At 46.0% G+C, this 22,023-nt stretch overlaps 1 protein-coding gene across 1 annotated transcript in view; it reads left to right on the forward strand.

Moving 5' to 3' along the window:
• The window catches only part of LOC129823013 (microtubule-associated protein 2-like), a 171,985-nt gene that overhangs the window by 141,700 nt on the left and 8,262 nt on the right, over positions 1-22,023 (forward strand). The window contains exons 8-13 of the mRNA XM_055881675.1: positions 872-2,721; positions 4,266-4,508; positions 9,282-9,435; positions 9,711-9,773; positions 12,954-13,252; positions 14,343-14,405. Of these exons, the coding sequence (XP_055737650.1) occupies positions 872-2,721; positions 4,266-4,508; positions 9,282-9,435; positions 9,711-9,773; positions 12,954-13,252; positions 14,343-14,405 (2,672 nt within the window). The remainder of the gene's footprint in view (positions 1-871; positions 2,722-4,265; positions 4,509-9,281; positions 9,436-9,710; positions 9,774-12,953; positions 13,253-14,342; positions 14,406-22,023) is intronic.

A 22,023-nucleotide genomic window follows, 5' to 3' on the forward strand; every position in this document is an offset into this window, starting at 1 on the left:
AGCCCTGGGTCTAATGCAGAAGGACAGACAGACAGACCGGCCTGACACACGCTCACGGTCATATATTACTAGAAGACAATACTTTATTAGACAAGCTATATATTACTAGAAGACAATACTTTATTAGACAAGCCATATATTACTAGAAGACAATACTTTATTAGACAAGCCATATTTTGCTAGAAGACAATACTTTATTAGACAAGCCATATTTTACTAGAAGACAATACTTTATTAGACAAGCCATATATTACTGGAAGACAATACTTTATTAGACAAGCCATATTTTACTAGAAGACAATACTTTATTAGACAAGCCATATTTTACTAGAAGACAATACTTTATTAGACAAGCCATATATTACTGGAAGACAATACTTAATTAGACAAGCAGAGCATCATAAAACATTTGCAGTGACCAAAGGGTCTTTAAAAACCACTGCTGCTTTTTCCCTGTGAAGATAAAGATTTTGTTCTTTACTCAGAACACTTCAAGATACTGTATGGTTTGTAGAATGAAGGTGACACTATGTACTGTACTAGTGCAATATGTAGCCTAAATGAAATGGAAGTAGTTGTGTGTCTTCGTGTTGGCTGGTATATGTGTAACTGCATAGGTTTGTGTTGGTGCATGCATACATGTTTTTGCAACGCGAGAATTGTATGTGTGCATTTTTCTGTCTGTCTGGGTGTCTGTCTGGGAGTCGGCTTCTTCTGTCTTGGGGGTGTTCATTATAAAAGCTATCTGTCAGCCATGTGCCGAGCTGATCTGGCACCTTTAATCCTCACCAAGGAGATCGAGTCATGACACTTCATTCACATGATCGGTATGGTTCTAAAATATTTTGTGTTTTCTCTCTCTCTCTCACAGTAAAATCCAATAAGATGGACAAACCAGAGAAGGAGGAGAAGATGGACAACTTTGAGAAGTTGGACCAATTTAAAATGCTCGATAAGCTAGACAAAGTGGAGAAGAAGGATACGACTGCGAAGACTGAAGCGTCAGTGAAGGTGGAGTACGCAGACCCACTGGACAAAGAAGAGAAGATAAATAAAATGGACAAGGCAGAGAAAACAGAAAAGCTGGAGCCAACAGATAAGGCAGAAAACACAGATGAGGAAGAAAAATCTGAGAAGATGGATAAAATGGACAAGGACAAGAAGACTGACAAGGTAGAGAAGATGGACAAGGTGCAAAAGACCGACAAAGAAGAAAAAACTGAGAAGATGGATAAGGACGAGAAGACTGACAAGGTAGAGAAGATGGATAAGGTGGAGACACCTGAGAAGACAGAACAGAAAGAACAGAGAATTGAAAAAGTGGAGAAGACCCCAGAAAAACAGGAGACATCAGTGAAGTCGAACACATTTGACAAGATGGAAACACAGTCTGACAAGGAGAAGACAGCCCATGCTGGAAAGGTAACAGTAACAGCTGAGAAAGAAACAGACAGAGCAGAGAAGCCCATAGACAAAGTGGAGGAGGAGGAGAAGACAGATAAAACAGACAAGGTGGAGGAGGACAAGAAGAAGACAGATAAAACAGACAGGGTGGAGGAGGAAGAGAAGAAGAAGACAGATAAAACAGACAAGGTGGAGGAGGAGGAGGAGGAGGAGAAGAAGAAGACAGATAAAACAGACAGGGTGGAGGAGGAGAAGAAGAAGACAGATAAAACAGACAGGGTGGAGGAGGAGGAGGAGGAGAAGAAGAAGACAGATAAAACAGACAAGTTGGAGGAGGACAAGAAGAAGACAGAGAAAACAGACAAGTTGGAGGAGGACAAGAAGAAGAAAGATAAAACAGACAGGGTGGAGGAGGAGGAGAAGAAGAAGACAGAGAAAACAGACAAGTTGGAGGAGGACAAGAAGAAGAAAGATAAAACAGACAGGGTGGAGGAGGAGAAGACAGATAAAATAGACAAGGTGGAAGAGAAGAAGAAGACAGATAAAACAGACAAGTTGGAAGAGGAGAAGAAGACAGAGAAAACAGACAAGTTGGGAGAGAAGAAGAAGACAGATAAAACAGACAGGGTGGAAGAGAAGAAGAAGACAGAGAAAACAGACAAGGTGGAGGAGGAGAAGAAGAAGACAGATAAAACAGACAAGGTGGAGGAGGAGAAGAAGACAGATAAAACAGACAAGGTGGAAGAGGAGAAGAAGACAGATAAAACAGACAGGGTGGAGGAGGAGAAGAAGAAGACAGAGAAAACAGACAAGTTGGAGGAGGAGGAGGAGAAGAAGAAGACAGATAAAACAGACAAGGTGGAGGAGGAGAAGAAGACAGATAAAACAGACAAGGTGGAAGAGGAGAAGAAGACAGAGAAAACAGACAAGTTGGAAGAGAAGAAGAAGACAGATAAAACAGACAATCTGGAGGAGGACAAGAAGAAGACAGAGAAAACAGACAAGTTGGAAGAGGAGAAGAAGAAGACAGATAAAACAGACATGGTGGAAGAGAAGAAGACAGAGAAAACAGACATGGTGGAAGAGAAGAAGAAGACAGATAAAACAGACATGGTGGAAGAGAAGAAGAAGACAGATAAAACAGACAAGGCGAAGGATGAGAAATCCGAGAAAAAAGAGCTTAAAAGTCCTGAGAGGAAAAAGAACAAGATAGCAGAGACAGCTGATAAGGCCAAAAAACCTGCAAGTAAACCTTCAACCAATGGGAGCGGTGCTGCACCAAGCCGGGACCTGCCAAGTCCAGACAAGAAGACCAAGGTAGGCCAGAGTCAAGGTTTAAAGAGGAACATTATCAAATCTTACATCATTCATGCTGCTAACGCTGCTGCTGCTTCTTCTTCATTATCCGTATAGTAGTGGTATAAGACTAAAAGTAGTCCATGGAACTCACTTTCATTTAAGTAATATCAGTCATAACATTATTATCAGAACAATAAAACGATCTTGGTCCTTGTTGTTTTAGTGCAGATTTTAACTCGATGTAACTTCTTCATTGAGTTTTTGTTTTTGTCAGGCACACAGTTCCATTTGTTGGTATTCTGTTGATTATGGTTAGGGCTGCTTCTGCTATCCTGTTTATGTTATTCTGCCGCTGTTATCCTGCTTCTGCTATCCTGTTTATGTTATCCTGCTGCTGTTATCCTGCTGCTGTTATCCTGCTGCTGTTATCCTGCTGTTGTTATCCTGCTGTTGTTATCCTGCTGATGTTATCCTGCTGCTGTTATCCTGCTGCTGATGTTATCCTGCTGCTGTTATCCTGCTGTTGTTATCCTGCTGTTGTTATCCTGCTTCTGCTATCCTGTTTATGTTATCCTGCTGCTGTTATCCTGCTGCTGTTATCCTGCTGCTGTTATCCTGCTGTTGTTATCCTGCTGTTGTTATCCTGCTGATGTTATCCTGCTGCTGTTATCCTGCTGCTGATGTTATCTTGCTGCTGTTATCCTGCTGTTGTTATCCTGCTGTTGTTATCCTGCTGTTGTTATCCTGCTGATGTTATCCTGCTGCTGTTATCCTGCTGCTGTTATCCTGCTGCTGATGTTATCTTGCTGCTGTTATCCTGCTGTTGTTATCCTGCTGTTGTTATCCTGCTGATGTTATCCTGCTGATGTTATCCTGCTGCTGATGTTATCCTGCTGATGTTATCCTGCTGCTGATGTTATCCTGCTGATGTTATCCTGCTGCTGATGTTATCCTGCTGCTGATGTTATCCTGCTGTTGTTATCCTGCTGCTGTTATCCTGCTGTTGTTATCCTGCTGCTGATGTTATCCTGCTGATGTTATCCTGCTGTTGTTATCCTGCTGCTGATGTTATCTTGCTGCTGTTATCCTGCTGTTGTTATCCTGCTGCTGATGTTATCCTGCTGATGTTATCCTGCTGTTGTTATCCTGCTGCTGTTATCCTGCTGATGTTATCCTGCTGCTGTTATCCTGCTGTTGTTATCCTGCTGATGTTATCCTGCTGATGTTATCCTGCTGATGTTATCCTGCTGATGTTATCCTGCTGTTGTTATCCTGCTGTTGTTATCCTGCTGATGTTATCCTGCTGCTGTTATCCTGCTGATGTTATCCTGCTGATGTTATCCTGCTGATGTTATCCTGCTGATGTTATCCTGCTGATGTTATCCTGCTGTTATCTTGCTGCTGTTATCCTGCTGTTGTTATCCTGCTGCTGTTATCCTGCTGATGTTATCCTGCTGCTGTTATCCTGCTGCTGTTATCATTTGTTTTTTGTTGTTTCTTTCTCGCTTTCTTTTGTTCTTTCTTTTGCTCTCCATTTGTCTGGTGTGCCGTCCATCGCCCAGCCTGTTGCTGGGGCAACCAAACCGAGCGCTGCTAAGCCGCGGCCGAGCTCGGCAGCATCCGTCAGTGCTGCCGCCCCCAAACGCCCCACCCCTTCCTCCACCTCAGCCACACTCAGCAAAAAAACGCCCATGCCCAAGGCCCCCACCCCCACCACTGCCCACAAGCGGCCCTTGTCCGCAGCCAGCCGCTCCGCATCCGCAGCCACCACCTCCACCACTGCGCCCCGTGAGGTCAAGCCTAAGGTGAGTGCCCCTGCTCTGCTTTAGGGACAGCCGCAGTCCCCTCCACCTCAGATATCGGCACCTCCATAACTTACCACTGTGTGGTGTCGGTCTGTCTAGGCAAAACTACTACCTACTTCTACTCTCCTAGCCTGTCTTTCAATCTCCTACTCATCATCTTGTTGATCAGGAGAATGAGCATGTTCAGTTCTGTTTAGCAGAAATGTTAGCTTAGTTAGCTACTATGGTCATTTTTACAGGAGCTGTAAATCAGACATTGACTGACTTCTGTGGTGCTCAGAGCATAATCTGCCTGTAAGGTATCCACCTATTTAAACTTGGCTCCCAGTAAACCCCGAGTGCTGAGTGGCCGTCCACAAGATTACTCAGAGCAGGGTTCATAGAGGGGAGGGGGCCAGAGGTGAGGGGTCAGAGGAGAGGCCGCAAGGGCAGCCTGCATTCATCACTCCTTTTCTGGCATTTACTAGAGAGACCCAGGGACAACCATCAGGGACAACCATCAGGGACAACCATCAGGGATAACAATCAGGGACAACCATCAGGGACAACCATCAGGGACAACCATCAGGGATAACCATCAGGGATAACAATCAGGGACAACCATCAGGGACAACCATCAGGGATAACAATCAGGGACAACCATCAGGGATAACAATCAGGGACAACCATCAGGGATAACAATCAGGGACAACCATCAGGGACAACCATCAGGGATAACAATCAGGGACAACCATCAGGGATAACCATCGGGGACAACCATCAGGGACAACCATCAGGGATAACAATCAGGGACAACCATCAGGGATAACAATCAGGGACAACCATCAGGGATAACAATCAGGGACAACCATCAGGGACAACCATCAGGGGCAACCATCAGGGACAACCATCAGGGACAACCATCAGGGGCAACCATCAGGGACAACCATCAGGGATAACCATCGGGGATAACCATCGGGGACAACCTTCAGGGACAACCATCAGGGGCAACCATCAGGGGCAACCATCAGGGACAACCATCAGGGGCAACCATCAGGGATAACCATCAGGGACAACCATCAGGGATAACCATCAGGGACAACCATCAGGGATAACCATCAGGGACAACCATCAGGGACAACCATCAGGGACAACCATCAGGGATAACCATCAGGGACAACCATCAGGGACAACCATCAGGGATAACCATCAGGGATAACCATCAGGGACAACCATCAGGGAGAACCATCGGGGGCAACCATCGGGGACAACCATCGGGGACAACCATCGGGGGCAACCATCGGGGACAACCATCGGGGGCAACCATCAGGGGCAACCATCAGGGACAACCATCAGGGACAACCATCAGGGATAACAATCAGGGACAACCATCAGGGACAACCATCAGGGACAACCATCAGGGGCAACCATCAGGGATAACCATCAGGGACAACCATCAGGGATAACCATCAGGGACAACCATCAGGGATAACCATCAGGGACAACCATCAGGGACAACCATCAGGGATAACCATCAGGGACAACCATCAGGGATAACCATCAGGGATAACCATCAGGGACAACCATCAGGGATAACCATCAGGGATAACCATCAGGGACAACCATCAGGGATAACCATCAGGGACAACCATCAGGGGCAACCATCAGGGACAACCATCGGGGACAACCATCGGGGACAACCATCAGGGACAACCATCAGGGAGAACCCTCAGGGATAACCATCAGTCGCTCAAGGCTTCCCTCATCACATCTGAGTCTCTCACCTTCAACCGTTAGTGTAGCAGATATACACAACAATGTACATGATGTACAGCCACTTCTCTAAACTGCTGGTGTAACGTATTTGCCTTTAACTACAGTACCAGTCAAAAGTTTGGACATAACAACTCATTCAAGGGTTCTTCTTTATTTTTACTATGTTCTACATTTTAGAATAATAGTGAAGACATCAAAACTATGAAATAACACATATGTAATCATGTAGTAACCAAAAAAGTCGTAACCAAAAAAGTGGTAAACAAATCCAAATATATTTTACATTCTTCAAAGTAGCCACCCTTTGCCTTGACACTCTTGGCATTCTCTCCACCAGCTTCATGAGGTAGTCACATGGAAAGCATTTCAATTAACAGGTGTGTCTTGTTAAAAGTTAATTTGTGGAATTTCTTTCCTTCTTAATGCGTTTGAGCCAATCAGTTGTGTTGTGACAAGGTGGGGGTGGTAGACAGAAGATAGCCCCTTTTGTTAAACTACCAAGTCCATATTATGTTAAGAACAGCTCAAATAAGCAAAGAGAAACGACAGTCCATCATTACTTTAAGACATGAAGGTCTGTAAATCTGGAAAATGTAAAGAAAATGTAAAAAAAAAAAGAAAGTTTCCTCAAGTGCAGTCGCAAAATCCATCAAAAGCTATGTTGAAACTGGCTCTCATGAGGACCGCCACAGGAAAGGAAGACCCAGAGTTACCTCTGCTGCAGAGGATAAGTTCATTAGAGTTACCAGGCTCAGAAATTGCAGCCCAAATAAATGCCTCACAGAGTTCAAGTAACAGACACATGTCAACATCAACTGTTCAGAGGAGACTGTGTGAATCAGGCCTTCATGGTCGAATTGCTGCAAAGAAACTACCGCTTAAGGACACCAATAAGAAGAAGAGACTTGCTTGGGCCAAGAAACACTGGACATTAGATCAGTGGAAATCTGTCCTTTGGTCTGATGAGTTCAAATTTGAGATATTTGGTTCCAACCGCCGTGTCTGTGTGTGATGCAGAGTAGGTGAACGGATTATCTCCACATGTGTGGTTCCCACAATGAAGCATGGAGGAGGAGGTATGATGTGTGGTGGTGCTTTGCTGGTGACACTGTCAGCGATTTATTTATAATTCAAGGCACACTTAACCAGCATGGCTACCACAGAATTCTCCACGATACGCCATCCCATCTGGTTTGCGCTTAGTGGGACAATCATTTGTTTTTCAACACCTTCAGGCTGTGTAAGGGCTATTTGACCAAGAAGAAGAGTGATGGAGTGCTACATCAGATGACCTTGCCTCCACAATCACCCGACCTCAACCCAATTGAGTGGTTTGGGATGAGTTGGACTGCAGAGTGAAGGAAAAGCAGCATATGTGGGAACTCCTTCAAGACTGTTGGAAAAGCATTCCAGGTGAAGCTGGTTGAGAGAATGCCAAGAGAGTGCAAAGCTGTCATCAAGGCAAAGAGTGGCTACTTTGAAGAATCCAAAATATATTTTGATTTGTTTACCACGTTTTTGGTTACTACATGATTCCGTATGTGTTATTTCATAGTTTTGATGTCTTCACTATTATTCTACAATGTAGAAAATAGTAAAAAATAAATAAAGACCCATGAATGAGTAGGTGTGTCCAAACGTTTGACTGGTACTGGATGTATTGCACCAATGTTTATTGCAGTACGGTAATGAAGTCTAGGGCAAAAGGTCTGGCAGCTCAAAGTATCACAAGACACACATGAATGACAGAGGAATGAACGAGGAGGCTGTGGGGAAAACAAGGCCGGTTTCCATGTAAAGCCTCCCTCGGGCGGTGTGTCCACGCGTGGGGAAATCAGACAGGCATTGGCCTTCTTTTAATATCCCTGGTTCCCAGTGCAATCCTTACATCAGCGCCAAGGCAACACACATCCTATTGTGAAACCAGAGACCTGCCAACACCTGCCTCTCCTGTGTATTGAGGATTCCGTCGCATGCCTTTCGATTCCTTCCAGTTCCGATGCAACACATTCCAGATGCTTCCGTGACAAGATTGTCTGGAGATGAATAGGACATAAATAAGCACTTCTTTCCTAAAATCTTGATCATATTAATTTGACCTGTGCTCTCGGAGGTGATAGATGGTGTTAAGCAGGGCCATCTGTTACCAGAGACCGTATACAGTAAAAGGAGTGTCCAATCTTCTCGACAGTGGGCCAGTGTGAGTCCAGGCTTTTGTTCCAGACAAGCCAACCTGATTTAGTTAGACTTTTGATTAGTTGAATGAATCACGTGTGTTACTGCTTGGTTGGAGCGAAGGTCTGGACAAACACCAGCCCTCCCTGGATGATAGTGCCCGCTACTGCTGTATATGATGGCCCGTAGTTGGAACTAGGAGTTCCACACATGCTCCAGACAGTAATTATCTGACATTGTCCTCTAGTGGTGGCCTGTTTAACTACGAACAGGGACATTATCACAACTTTTTTTTGACTAAACAACATCCCAGTGGCATGAGGGGTGAGGCAATTTAACGTACCCACTGTTGTGAAAATACCCCATAGAGCAGTGCATTGTGGAAAGGCTTCAAAAAAAACACCATGGGACTTGGCCCTTGTTCTGCTCTGCTCTGATTGCAGAGGACAGAGGACAGATGGCAATAAGAGTGATATCATGAATAATCCTACAAGGTGCAATTACATTATAAGCATTTTGTTGATTTTTTTTTAGTACATCATATAGTGCATATTTATGGTAAGTGTTTTTTATGAATATGTCATTATCCAATGGTTTTTATGAATGTAACATTATGCAATGAGGAGGTTCTTTCCCACAGCTTAAGTTTTTTAGTGTGATACGTTACACGTTCAACCTTTTATTTGTATGCAATTCTAGTACTCCATTATTTGTGACTGAAGAGGGGAGCTCCTTCCTTCCTTCCTTATTTCATTTCTTCTTTCCTTCCTTTTTTCCTTTCCTTTTCCTTCCTTTCTTCCTTCCTCTCTGTTTACCACACACCCTGTCTCTCTCTCCCTCCAGACCACAGAGAGACGTCCTCTAGTACCAAAGGCGACCACCACCTCCACGGCTCCAAATGCTGCCCCCAAAAACGGCGCTGCTACCACGGCAACCAGCAAACCAGCCATGGTGTCCCGCACCGCCACAAGCGCACCCGCAACCAGACGCCCCCTGGGTGAGTCTCTATACCACACACTTACACATCTTTGAACACGCATACAGTACACACCCGCGCACACCCACGCACACACACCCGCGCACACACACACACACACTGCCACCAATTATTTTGGTGACTCAAAGTGTCTGATGTCGAGCCAGCAGGGTACACAACTGTTTCTGCATTCCACAACCTGACTGCACTGCTTTGCCAAACAAACGTTAGCAAGACAACAAGCAGGAACAGGCTGACCTCTGATCATGAACGATCTCTTCTGTTTTGCCTCTCAGCATCAAAGACTGACAGCAAGCCAGGAGAGGAAATCAAGCCCAGCACTCTGAAGTCAACAACAGGTACAGAAACACTCTCTCTCTCTCTCTCTCTCTCTCTCTCTCTCTCTCTCTCTCTCTCTCTCTCTCTCTCTCTCTCTCTCTCTCTCTCTCTCTCTCTCTCTCTCTCTCTCTCTCTCTCTCTCTCTCTCTCTCTCTCTCTCTCTCTCTCTCTCTCTCTCTCTCTCTCTCTCTCTCTCTCTCTCTGGTCACGCGGGAACACATAGATGACGCACGGGGGAACACATAGATGACGCACGCGGGAACACATAGATGACGCATGCGGGAACACATAGATGACGCACGGGGGAACACATAGATGACGCACGCAGGCCGTGACAAAGAGGTGGTGAAGTCTCAGAGGAAAAAAATAACGTTCCCCTGCTGGCACTACATCTCAACACTCTGGGGATTACGTTCCCCTGCTGGCACTGGCAATACCTCTCAACACTCTGGGGATTACTTTCCCCTGCTGACACTACATCTCAACACTCTGGGGATTACTTTCCCCTGCTGACACTACATCTCAACACTCTGGAGATTACTTTCCCCTGCTGGCACTACATCTCAACACTCTGGGGATTACTTTCCCCTGCTGACACTACATCTCAACACTCTGGGGATTACTTTCCCCTGCTGACACTACATCTCAACACTCTGGGGATTACTTTCCCCTGCTGGCACTACATCTCAACACTCTGGGGATTACTTTCCCCTGCTGACACTACATCTCAACACTCTGGAGATTACTTTCCCCTGCTGACACTACATCTCAACACTCTGGAGATTACTTTCCCCTGCTGGCACTACATCTCAACACTCTGGGGATTACTTTCCCCTGCTGGCACTACATCTCAACACTCTGGGGATTACTTTCACCTGCTGGCACTACATCTCAACACTCTGGGGATTACGTTCCCCTGCTGACACTACATCTCAACACTCTGGGGATTACTTTCCCCTGCTGGCAATACCTCTCAACACTCTGAGGATTACGTTCCCCTGCTGTTGACATGAGTTAGTCACCCTGCTGACACTATATCTCAACGTTGCATAACCAGCAACGCAGGCAGAAGCCATTTTCCATACGCGTAAAGAGTGATGATTTTTTTTTAACCAAGCATGTCTTTCTGCTCAGAAATAAGACTCTTTCAGGGAGGATGTAAGGTTTAAGTCTCTGCAGGCAGGGCACATGTAGTTCATCATGCGATAACAGTTAGATATGAAGTGGGATACTACATGTAGCAGTGCATACTGAGGCTTATGGTGGTCCTGTCTGATTTATACTGGGGTTTATGGTGGTCCTGTCTGATTCATAATGAGGTTTATGGTGGTCCTGTCTGATTTATACTGAGGTTTATGGTGGTCCTGCCTGATTTATACTGGGGTTTATGGTGGTCCTGCCTGATTTATACTGGGGTTTATAGTTGTCCTGTCTGATTTATACTGGGGTTTATGGTGGTCCTGTCTAATTTATACTGGGGTTTATGGTGGTCCTGTCTGATTTATACTGAGGTTTATGGTGGTCCTGCCTGATTTATACTGGGGTTTATAGTTGTCCTGTCTGATTTATACTGGGGTTTATAGTTGTCCTGTCTGATTTATACTTGGGTTTATGGTGGTCCTGCCTAATTTATACTGGGGTTTATGGTGGTCCTGTCTGATTTATACTGAGGTTTATGGTGGTCCTGCCTGATTTATACTGGGGTTTATAGTTGTCCTGTCTGATTTATACTGGGGTTTATAGTTGTCCTGCCTAATTTATACTGGGGTTTATGGTGGTCCTGTCTGATTTATACTGAGGTTTATGGTGGTCCTGCCTGATTTATACTGGGGTTTATAGTTGTCCTGTCTGATTTATACTGGGGTTTATAGTTGTCCTGTCTGATTTATACTTGGGTTTATGGTGGTCCTGCCTAATTTATACTGGGGTTTATGGTGGTCCTGTCTGATTTATACTCTGAGCTGACCTACTGTGCCCTCTGTAATTATTGGGCTGACAGTGACACATGTTTTGTTGTTTTCAAATGATACAATGACTATGAGGTTAAAGTGCAGACGGTCAGCTTTCATTTGAGAGTATTTTCATCCATGTCGGGTGAGCCATTTCAAAATTACAGCATTTTTTTGTACATTGTACACCCATTTTACAGGACCAAAAGTATTGGGTAAAATTCACATATGTGTATTAAAGTAGTCAAAAGTTTAGTAATTGGTCCCATATTCCTAGTACGCAATGATTACATCAAGCGTGTGACTCTACAAACTTGCTGGATGCATTTGCTGTTTGTTTTGGTTGTGTTTCAGATTATTTTTTCCCCAATAGAAATGAATGGTAAATAATGTATTATGTCATTTTGCAGTCACTTTTATTGTAAATAAGAATATAATATGTTTCTAAACACATTAATGTAGATTCTACCATGATTTCATATAGCCCTGGATGAATGGTGAATAATGATGAGTGAGAAAGTTACAGACGCACCAATATCATACCCACCCAAAAATGCTAACCTCCCCAGTTATTGTAATGGTGATAGGTTAGCATGTCTTGGGGGTATGATATAAAATGCTAATCTCCCCAGTTATTATAATGGTGAGAGGTTAGCATGTCTTGGAGGTATGATATAAAATGCTAATCTCCCCAGTTATTATAATGGTGAGAGGTTAGCATGTCTTGGGGGTATGATATAAAATGCTAATCTCCCCAGTTATTGTAATGGTGAGAGGTTAGCATGTCTTGGGGGTATGATATAAAATGCTAATCTCCCCAGTTATTGTAATGGTGAGAGGTTAGCATGTCTTGGGGGTATGATATAAAATGCTAATCTCCCCAGTTATTGTAATGGTGAGAGGTTAGCATGTCTTGGGGTTATGATATTTGTGTGTCTGTAACTGTAAAATGTGCTGAAGTACAGAGCCAAAGCAACAAACGTGTCGCTGTTCAAATAATTACGGAGAGCACTGTATATCATTTATCTGAGTTTACTTTTTACTGCTTCATTACCTGTTTTATTATTGTCCTCTTCTCCCTCTTCCTCTTCTTCCTCCTCTTCCTATTCCTCCTCCTGCTCCTCCTCTTCTTCCTCTTTCACCTCCTCTCCCTCCTCCTCTTCCTCCTCTTCCTCCTCCTCTCCCTCCACCTCTTCCTCCTCCTCTTCCTCCTCCCTCCTCTTCCTCCTCCTCCTCTTCCTCATCCTCTAGCTGACTCCACCCGGCCCCGGACCAGCACCACCCGCAGCTCCATAGCTAACACCACCAATGCCACCCCCCGTGTCCGCCCCACCACCACCAAACCAGCCACCGCCCCCTCCTCCACAGTACCAGAGAAGAAGCCCCCTGGGCCCCGCGTCCCCCGTCCCACCTCTAACACCACCTGGGACAATGTCAGCGCCTCGGGGACCACCTCCCGCCCAAGCACAGCCCCCGCACCTGACATCCGCAACGTACGCTCCAAGATCGGCTCCACGGACAACATGAAGTACCAGCCCGGAGGGGGGAAGGTAGGGAGTCGTGCATCAGTGATGGAGGGGGTGCTTTCGGGGATTGGGGGGGGTGGGGATACCATGTTGCTGAGCCAGGCTGGGTTTTATACATTAGTTATTCTGTTTCACAGATGGCCTTGCTTTACAGACACTGTTGTTCTAATATTCTGTAGGGTTCTCCACGTTGAGTCTCAGTGTTGACCATCTAATGGCTTTACCTCCTCCAGCCAGGTTATGTTCAGTAGATGATGCCCCAGTTAACACGCTATTTTCCCATAGTACCCTGCTCCTAACGCCACATCCCGCATCAGAGCTTTCCCAGTTAACAACCCCCTCCTGCTGGTTTCTTCTCCCAGCTAGTAACTGGTCCCAGCTAGTAACTGGTCCCAGCTAGTAACTGGTCCCACCTAGTAACTGGTCCCACCTAGTAACTGGTCCCACCTAGTAACTGGTCCCAGCTAGTAACTGGTCCCACCACCTAGTAACTGGTCCCACCTAGTAACTGGTCCCACCTAGTAACTGGTCCCAGCTAGTAACTGGTCCCACCTAGTAACTGGTCCCACCTAGTAACTGGTCCCACCTAGTAACTGGTCCCACCTAGTAACTGGTCCCAGCTTGTCTTCTATTTTAATTCAAAATGTTTCCCAGTTAACCTCAGTTAACTCTGTGACTTCCTCCATAAATCTCCATTTGATTCCATTGACCATCTTGCATCCATCCTGACATCTCACCCCATTCTCTGAATCTAACCTCTGTACAACTTCACCTCTCACTTCCTTTTTCCTGTCTGTCCCCTTATACTATAGCTTTCACTTTTACTGTCAAGTGTCAACATGATGGAATAACCAAGTCCAATGTTGGAATGACCAATAACCAACGTTGAAAGAAATATGGTTCCACATGTTGAGCGATGGACCCCAAACTGCATGTGCCCAGTAACACAGGCATGCATGTTCTCTGAAATAAACGCAGCCCTGCTGTTTTGGATACATCCTCAAAATAGAGGAGGTAGTCCTGCAGCCCCCTCTCCTCCCTCCCTTCCTCTCTCCACCCCTCCGTTGGTTTTCCTGTGTGTAGTATTGACCCAAGGTGGGCCTTGTCTCCCCAGGTCTCTGGCAGGAGCGACGCCCTGGGCCAAGGCTCCTCCTCCAAAGAGACCAGCCAGGCCAAAGTGAGTTCACCCCCATCTCTCACTCCCATCTCCCTTACCCTCTGTTTACTACCCTCTGTTTACTACCCTCTGTTTACTATCCTCTGTTTACTACCCTCTGTTTACTACCCTCTGTTTACTACTCTCTGTTTACTACTCTCTCTCTACTACTCTCTGTTTACTATCCTCTGTTTACTACTCTCTGTTTACTACTCTCTGTTTACTATCCTCTGTTTACTACCCTCTGTTTACTACCCTCTGTTTACTACTCTCTGTTTACTACTCTCTGTTTATGACACTCTGTTTACTACTCTCTGTTTACTACTCTCTGTTTACTACCCTCTGTTTACTACTCTCTGTTTACTACTCTCTGTTTATGACACTCTGTTTACTACTCTCTGTTTACTACTCTCTGTTTACTACCCTCTGTTTACTACCCTCTGTTTACTACTCTCTGTTTACTACTCTCTGTTTATGACACTCTGTTTACTACTCTCTGTTTACTAATCTCTGTTTACTACTCTCTGTTTACTACTCTCTCTCTTACTCTCTGTTTACTACTCTCTGTTTACTACTCTCTGTTTACGACTCTCTGTTTACTACTGTCTCTCTTACTCTCTGTTTACTACTCTCTGTTTACTACTCTCTGTTTACTACTCTCTGTTTACTACTCTCTGTTTACTACTGTCTCTCTTACTCTCTGTTTACTACTCTGTTTACTACTCTCTGTTTACTACTCTCTCTCTTACTCTCTGTTTACTACTCTCTGTTTACTACTCTCTGTTTACGACTCTGTTTACTACTCTCTCTCTTACTCTCTGTTTACTACTCTCTGTTTACTACTCTCTCTTACTCTCTGTTTACTACTCTCTGTTAACTACTCTCTGTCTTACTCTCTGTCTATTACTCTCTGTTCACTACTCTCTGTTTACTACTCTCTCTTACTCTCTGTTTACCAATCTCTGTTTATGACACTCTGTTTCCTACTCTCTGTTTACCACTCTCTGTTTACTACTCTCTGTTTACTACTCTCTGTTTACTACTCTCTGTTTACTACTCTCTGTTTACTACTCTCTGTTTACGACTCTCTGTTTACCACTCTCTGTTTCCTACTCTCTGTTTACCACTCTCTGTTTACCACTCTCTGTTTACTACTCTCTGTTTACTACTCTCTCTCTTATCCTCTGTTTACTACTCTCTCTCTTACCCTCTGTTTACTACTCTCGCTCTTACTCTTTGTTTACTACCCTCTGTTTACTACTCTCGGTTTACTACTCTCTCTCTTATCCTCTGTTTACTACTTTCTGTTTACTACTCTCTCTCTTATCCTCTGTTTACTACTCTCTGTTTACTACTCTCGGTTTACTACTCTCTCTCTTATCCTCTGTTTACTACTCTCTGTTTACTACTCTCTGTCACGATCGTGTGGAGGACGGACCAAAACGCAGCAGTAGGAAAATAAGCCATATTCCTTTTAATGAATACGAAGACAAAAACGAAACAAAAACACTTACACACTAAACAAAACAAGAAAACGATCGTGAAGCTAATAACGAAGTGCACATACAGCCTACAAACGTATAACATAGACAATTACCCACATCAAATGAAAGCCTATGGCTACCCTAAATATGGCTCCCAATCAGAGACAACAGAAATCAGCTGTCTCTAATTGGGAACTCATTCAGGCAACCATAGACTCTCCTAGAAAACTAAACCAACATAGACACAGCTAGACACATGCACTCAACACAAACCCATACACTACACCCAACACCCCCTTTACCATATAATCACCCAAAACCGACAAAACACAAACATTCCCCATGTCACACCCTGACCTAACTAAAATAATAAATAAAACAAAGAATACTAAGGCCAGGGCGTGACATAACCCCCCCCCCCCTTAAGGTGCGAACTCCGGGCGCACCAGCACACAGTCTAGGGGTGGGTCTGGGTGGGCTTCCTTCCACGGTGGCGGCTCCGGCACTGGTCGTGGTCCCCACCCCACCACAGTCACTAACCGCCTCCTTAGCTTCCTCCAAATGACCCCCCTCCACATTAACCCCACTGAATTAAGGGGCAGTTCCGGACTAAGGGGCAGCTCCGGACTAAGGGGCAGTACCAGGGTAAGGGGCAGCACCAGGATAAGGGAGAGCACCAGGATAAGGGAGAGCACCAGGATAAGGGGCAGCACCAGGATAAGGGGCAGCTCCGGACTGAGGAACGGCAGCTCCGGACTGAGGGACTGCAGCTCCGGACTGAGGGACGGCCCATGGCTGGCTGACAGATCTGGCTGCTCATGGCTGGCTGACGGATCTGGCTGCTCATGGCTGGCTGACGGATCTGGCTGCTCATGGCTGGCTGACGGATCTGGCTGCTCATGGCTGGCTGACGGATCTGGCTGCTCATGGCTGGCTGACGGATCTGGCTGCTCATGGCTGGCTGACGGATCTGGCTGCTCATGGCTGGCTGACGGATCTGGCTGCTCATGGCTAGCTGACGGATCTGGCTGCTCATGGCTAGCTGACGGATCTGGCTGCTCATGGCTAACTGACGGATCTGGCTGCTCATGTCTGGCTGACGGATCTGGCTGCTCATGGCTGGCTGACGGATCTGGCTGCTCATGGCTAGCTGACGGATCTGGCTGCTCATGGCTAGCTGACGGATCTGGCTGCTCATGGCTGGCTGACGGATCTGGCTGCTCATGGCTGGCTGACGGATCTGGCTGCTCATGGCTGGCTGGCGGATCTGGTAGATCCTGTCTGGTTGGCGGCTCTGGCAGATCCTGTCTGGTTGGCGGCTCTGGCAGATCCTGTCTGACGAATGGCTCTAGCGGCTCCTGACTGACGAACGGCTCTGACGGCTCGGGACAGACGGGCGGCTCTAATGGCTCGGGGCAGACGGATGGCTCAGATGGCGCTGGGTAGACGGATGGCTCAGATGGCGCTGGGTAGACGGATGGCTCAGATGGCGCTGGGTAGACGGATGGCTCAGATGGCGCTTGGCAGACGGGCAGTTCAGGCATCGCTGTGCAGACGACAGACTCTTGCCGGCTGAGGCGCACTGTAGGCCTGGTGCGTGGTGCCGGAACTGGTGGTACCGGACTGGGGACACGCATCTCAGGGCTAGTGCGGGGAGCAGCAACAGGACGCACAGGACTCTGGGGACACACAGGAGGCTTGGTGCGTGGTTTATGCACTGGTGGTAAAGGGCTGGAGACACGCACCATAGGGCTAGTGCGTGGAGGAGGCACTGGTGGTACTGGGTAGGGGCGGGGAGGTGGCGCCGGAAATACCGGACCGTGCATGCGTACTGGCTCCCTTGAGCGCCGAGCCTGCCCAACCTTACCTGGTTGTATGCTCCCCGTCGCCTGACCAGTGCGGGGAGGTGGAATAACCCGCACCGGCCTATGTAGGCAAACCGGGGACACCATGCGTAAGGCTGGTGCCATGTACGCCGGCCCGAGGAGACGCACTGGTGACCAGATGCGTTGGGCCGGCTTCATGACATACGGCTCAACGCTCAGTCTAGCCCGGCCGATACGTGGAGCTGAAATGTACCGAACCGGGCTATGCACGCGTACAGGAGACACCGTGCGCTCTACTGCGTAACACGGTGTCTGCCCGTACTCTCGCTCTCCACGGTAAGTACAGGGAGTAGGCGCAGGTTTCCTACCTGACTTCGCCACACTCCCTTTAAGGCCCCCCCCCCAAGAAATTTTTGGGTTGTACTCACGGGCTTCCAGCCTTGTCTCCGTGCTGCCTCCTCATATCGCCTCCTCTCGGCTTTAGCTGCCTCCAGCTCTTCACGAGGAAGGCGATATTCTCCCGGTTGTGCCCACGGCCCCTTACCATCCAGTATCTCCTCCCATGTCCAAGAATCCTGTGTAGGTGGGTCCTGTTGCCACTTTACATGCCGCTTGGTCCTGTATTGGTGGGTAATTCTGTCACGATCGTGTGGAGGATTGACGGACCAAAACGCAGCAGTAGGAAAATAAGCCATATTCCTTTTAATGAATACGAAGACAAAAACGAAACAAAAACACTTACACACTAAACAAAACAAGAAAACGATCGTGAAGCTAATAACGAAGTGCACATACAGGCTACAAACGTATAACATAGACAATTACCCACATCAAATGAAAGCCTATGGCTACCCTAAATATGGCTCCCAATCAGAGACAACAGAAATCAGCTGTCTCTAATTGGGAACTCATTCTGGCCAGCAGCATACCACCCTGCATACCACTGCTGGCTTGCTTCTGAAACTAAGCAGGGTCGGTCCTGGTCAGTCCTTGGATGGGAGACCAGATGCTGCTGGAAGTGGTGTTGGAGGGCCAGTAGGAGGCACTCTTTCCTCTGGTCTAATAAAAAATATCCCAATGCCCTGTGTAGGGTGCCGTCTTTCGGATGGGACGTTAAACGGGTGTCCTGACTCTCTGAGGTCATTAAAGATCCCATGGCACTTATCGTAAGAGTAGGGGTGTTAACCCCGGTGTCCTGGCTAAATTCCCAATCTGGCCCTCAAACCATCATGGTCACCTAATAATCCCCAGTTTACAATTGGCTCATTCATCCCCCTCCTCTCCCCTGTAACTATTCCCCAGGTCGTTGCTGCAAATGAGAACGTGTTCTCAGTCAACTTACCTGGTAAAATAACGGTAAAATAAATAAATAAATAAATTCAGGCAACCATAGACTCTCCTAGAAAACTAAACCAACATAGACACAGCTAGACACATGCACTCAACACAAACCCATACACTACACCCAACACCCCCTTTACCATATAATCACCCAAAACCGACAAAACACAAACATTCCCCATGTCACACCCTGACCTAACTAAAATAATAAATAAAACAAAGAATACTAAGGCCAGGGCGTGACACTCTCTCTCTTTATTTGTCTCTATCCTCTTGTCATTGTCTTCTAAAGTGTCTGTTCATATCTCCTCCATTCTTCCCCAAGCTGTTCATAACTCCTCCATTCTTCCCAAGCTGTTCATATCTCCTCCATTCTTCCCCAAGCTGTTCATAACTCCTCCATTCTTCCCCAAGCTGTTCATATCTCCGCCTTCTGTTTGTTATTGAAAACATTGCGGTTTTACAGTTTTTTTTGTTGCCACATTTCATTCTTCACACACATAAACACATGCACTCACTCATTCTCTGATTGTCCCTCATTCACTGCATGGACTGACGTACTGCTGTCTAAAAGTAGATGAACAAGTGACTGACCGACCGACTGACACTGTTCCTGCGTTTTCCATTGTGAGAATGAAGCCATGATTCACTGGTGTGACCTCACAGTGGACTACACACCAGTGTGTTTACAGCCAGACAGCGCTCACAGTGGACTACACACCAGTGTGTTTACAGCCAGACAGCTCTCACAGTGGACTTCACACCAGTGTGTTTACAGCCAGACAGCGTTCACAGTGGAATACACACCAGTGTGTTTACAGCCAGACAGCTCTCACAGTGGACTACACACCAGTGTGTTTACAGCCAGACAGCTCTCACAGTGGACTGTGCACCAGTGTGTTTACAGCCAGACAGCTCTCACAGTGGACTGTGCACCAGTGTGTTTACAGCCAGACAGCTCTCACAGTGGACTGTGCACCAGTGTGTTTACAGCCAGACAGCGCTCACAGTGGACTACACACCAGTGTGTTTACAGCCAGACAGCGCTCACAGTGGACTACACACCAGTGTGTTTACAGCCAGACAGCTCTCACAGTGGACTGTGCACCAGTGTGTTTACAGCCAGACAGCGCTCACAGTGGACTACACACCAGTGTGTTTACAGCCAGACAGCTCTCATCTTTCTGGAGTTTATCATCAACGTGAGAAATTTGTGGCAGCGGACCACAGCAAAGAAACAAGCGTTTAAAATACATGTTGTATTTTAGGTTTCACCTCAAAAACACAGTGAGTGATTATGGAGAGATGGATGAACGGTAAATGGGATACCAGATGGGATGGCGTACCCTTGGAGGGGAGACGCATCCCTGGTAGACTCCTCACAGGATTTCATACAGTAACACAAGGTTCAAACAAGAGACAGAGAGGCGGGAGTCCATATTGACAATGTTGCTTGACAGCAATACAAATATATATCCTGACTGATGGTTTTTAACGTGGGCCTGCCATAGGTGTTCAATGCCCTGAGACAAGAGTCGTTGCGGAGGGCTGTTCTAAGTCATTATGTGTTTCTGAGTTCTGCTCAGTCACACTCTACTAAATCTCCATAATTACCACATTGATGCCCACCAGTCTCCTATGGCTGTCAAGGATATGAGCTTAAACCTCCTACTGCTTCGTGTCTGTTTGTGTTGAACTATCTTTGTGGGGACCAGAATTCCTCACTAGAATAGTAAAACCAGAAACATTTGAACAAGTGGGGACATTTTTCCGGTCCCCACGAGGCAAAAAAAAGAAGCTGTTTTAGGCTTAGAGGTTAGGTTTAATTACAATTAAGGTTAGGTTTAGGATTTACGGCTAGGTTTAGGGTTAGGGTCAGGTGTAGTTTTAGGGTTTGGTTTAGGGTTAGGGTCAGGTGTAGTTTTAGGGTTTGGTTTAGGGTTAGGGTCAGGTGTAGTTTTAGGGTTTGGTTTAGGGTTAGAGTCAGGTGTAGTTTTACGGCTAGGTTTAGGGTCAGGTGTAGTTTTACGGCTAGGTTTAGGGTCAGGGTCAGGTTTAGTTTTAGGTTTAGGGTTACAATTAAGGTTAGGGTTATAATTAAGGTTTGGGTTAGATTTAGGGTTACGGGTTAGGGAAAATAGGATCTTGAATGGGAATCAATTATTGTGGGGGGAGTGTGTGTGTGTGTGTGTGTGTGTGTGTGTGTGTGTGTGTGTGTGTGTGTGTGTGTGTGTGTGTGTGTGTGTGTGTGTGTGTGTGTGTGTGTGTGTGTGTGTGTGTGTGTGTGTGTGTGTGTGTCCTTTGCTTAACTGTCAGCACAAGGGTGGGTGCAGTGATTCCTAACAAAAATGTCTAGTGCACAGCATGAAGTTTTATCATGTTCCTGTCTAAATCTAAGTAGTGGGTTCGTAGGACTAATTTCATATTGTCACACTGTGATTTTCGGTCTATGTGCTAACAAGTATGAATGTCTCAATATGGCTGGATATCATCAGAGGGACTATTAAACAAACAGTCATGTCATCCACTTAAGACCATTAAAAGGGCATATCAAATCAAATCCAATTGTATTTGTCACATACCCCGAATACAACAGGCATTTCGCTACACCTGCAATGACATCTGCTAATCACGTGTATGTGACCAATAGAATATGATTTGACCTTACCGTGAAACGGTGCATAGCATGCGGTGCATAGCAATATACATAGCAATATACATAGCAATATACATAGCGATATAAATAGCGATATACATAGTGATATACATAGCAATATGCATAGCAATATGCATAGCGATATACATAGCGATATGCATAGCGATATACATAGCAATATACATAGTAATATACATAGCGATATACATAGCGATATACATAGCGATATACATAGCAATATACATAGCGATATGCATAGCGATATACATAGCGATATGCATAGCGATATACATAGCGATATACATAGCGATATACATAGCGATATACATAGC

The sequence above is a fragment of the Salvelinus fontinalis genome, chromosome 25 (assembly GCF_029448725.1).
Source record: "Salvelinus fontinalis isolate EN_2023a chromosome 25, ASM2944872v1, whole genome shotgun sequence".
Taxonomy (NCBI): Eukaryota; Metazoa; Chordata; class Actinopteri; order Salmoniformes; family Salmonidae; genus Salvelinus; species Salvelinus fontinalis.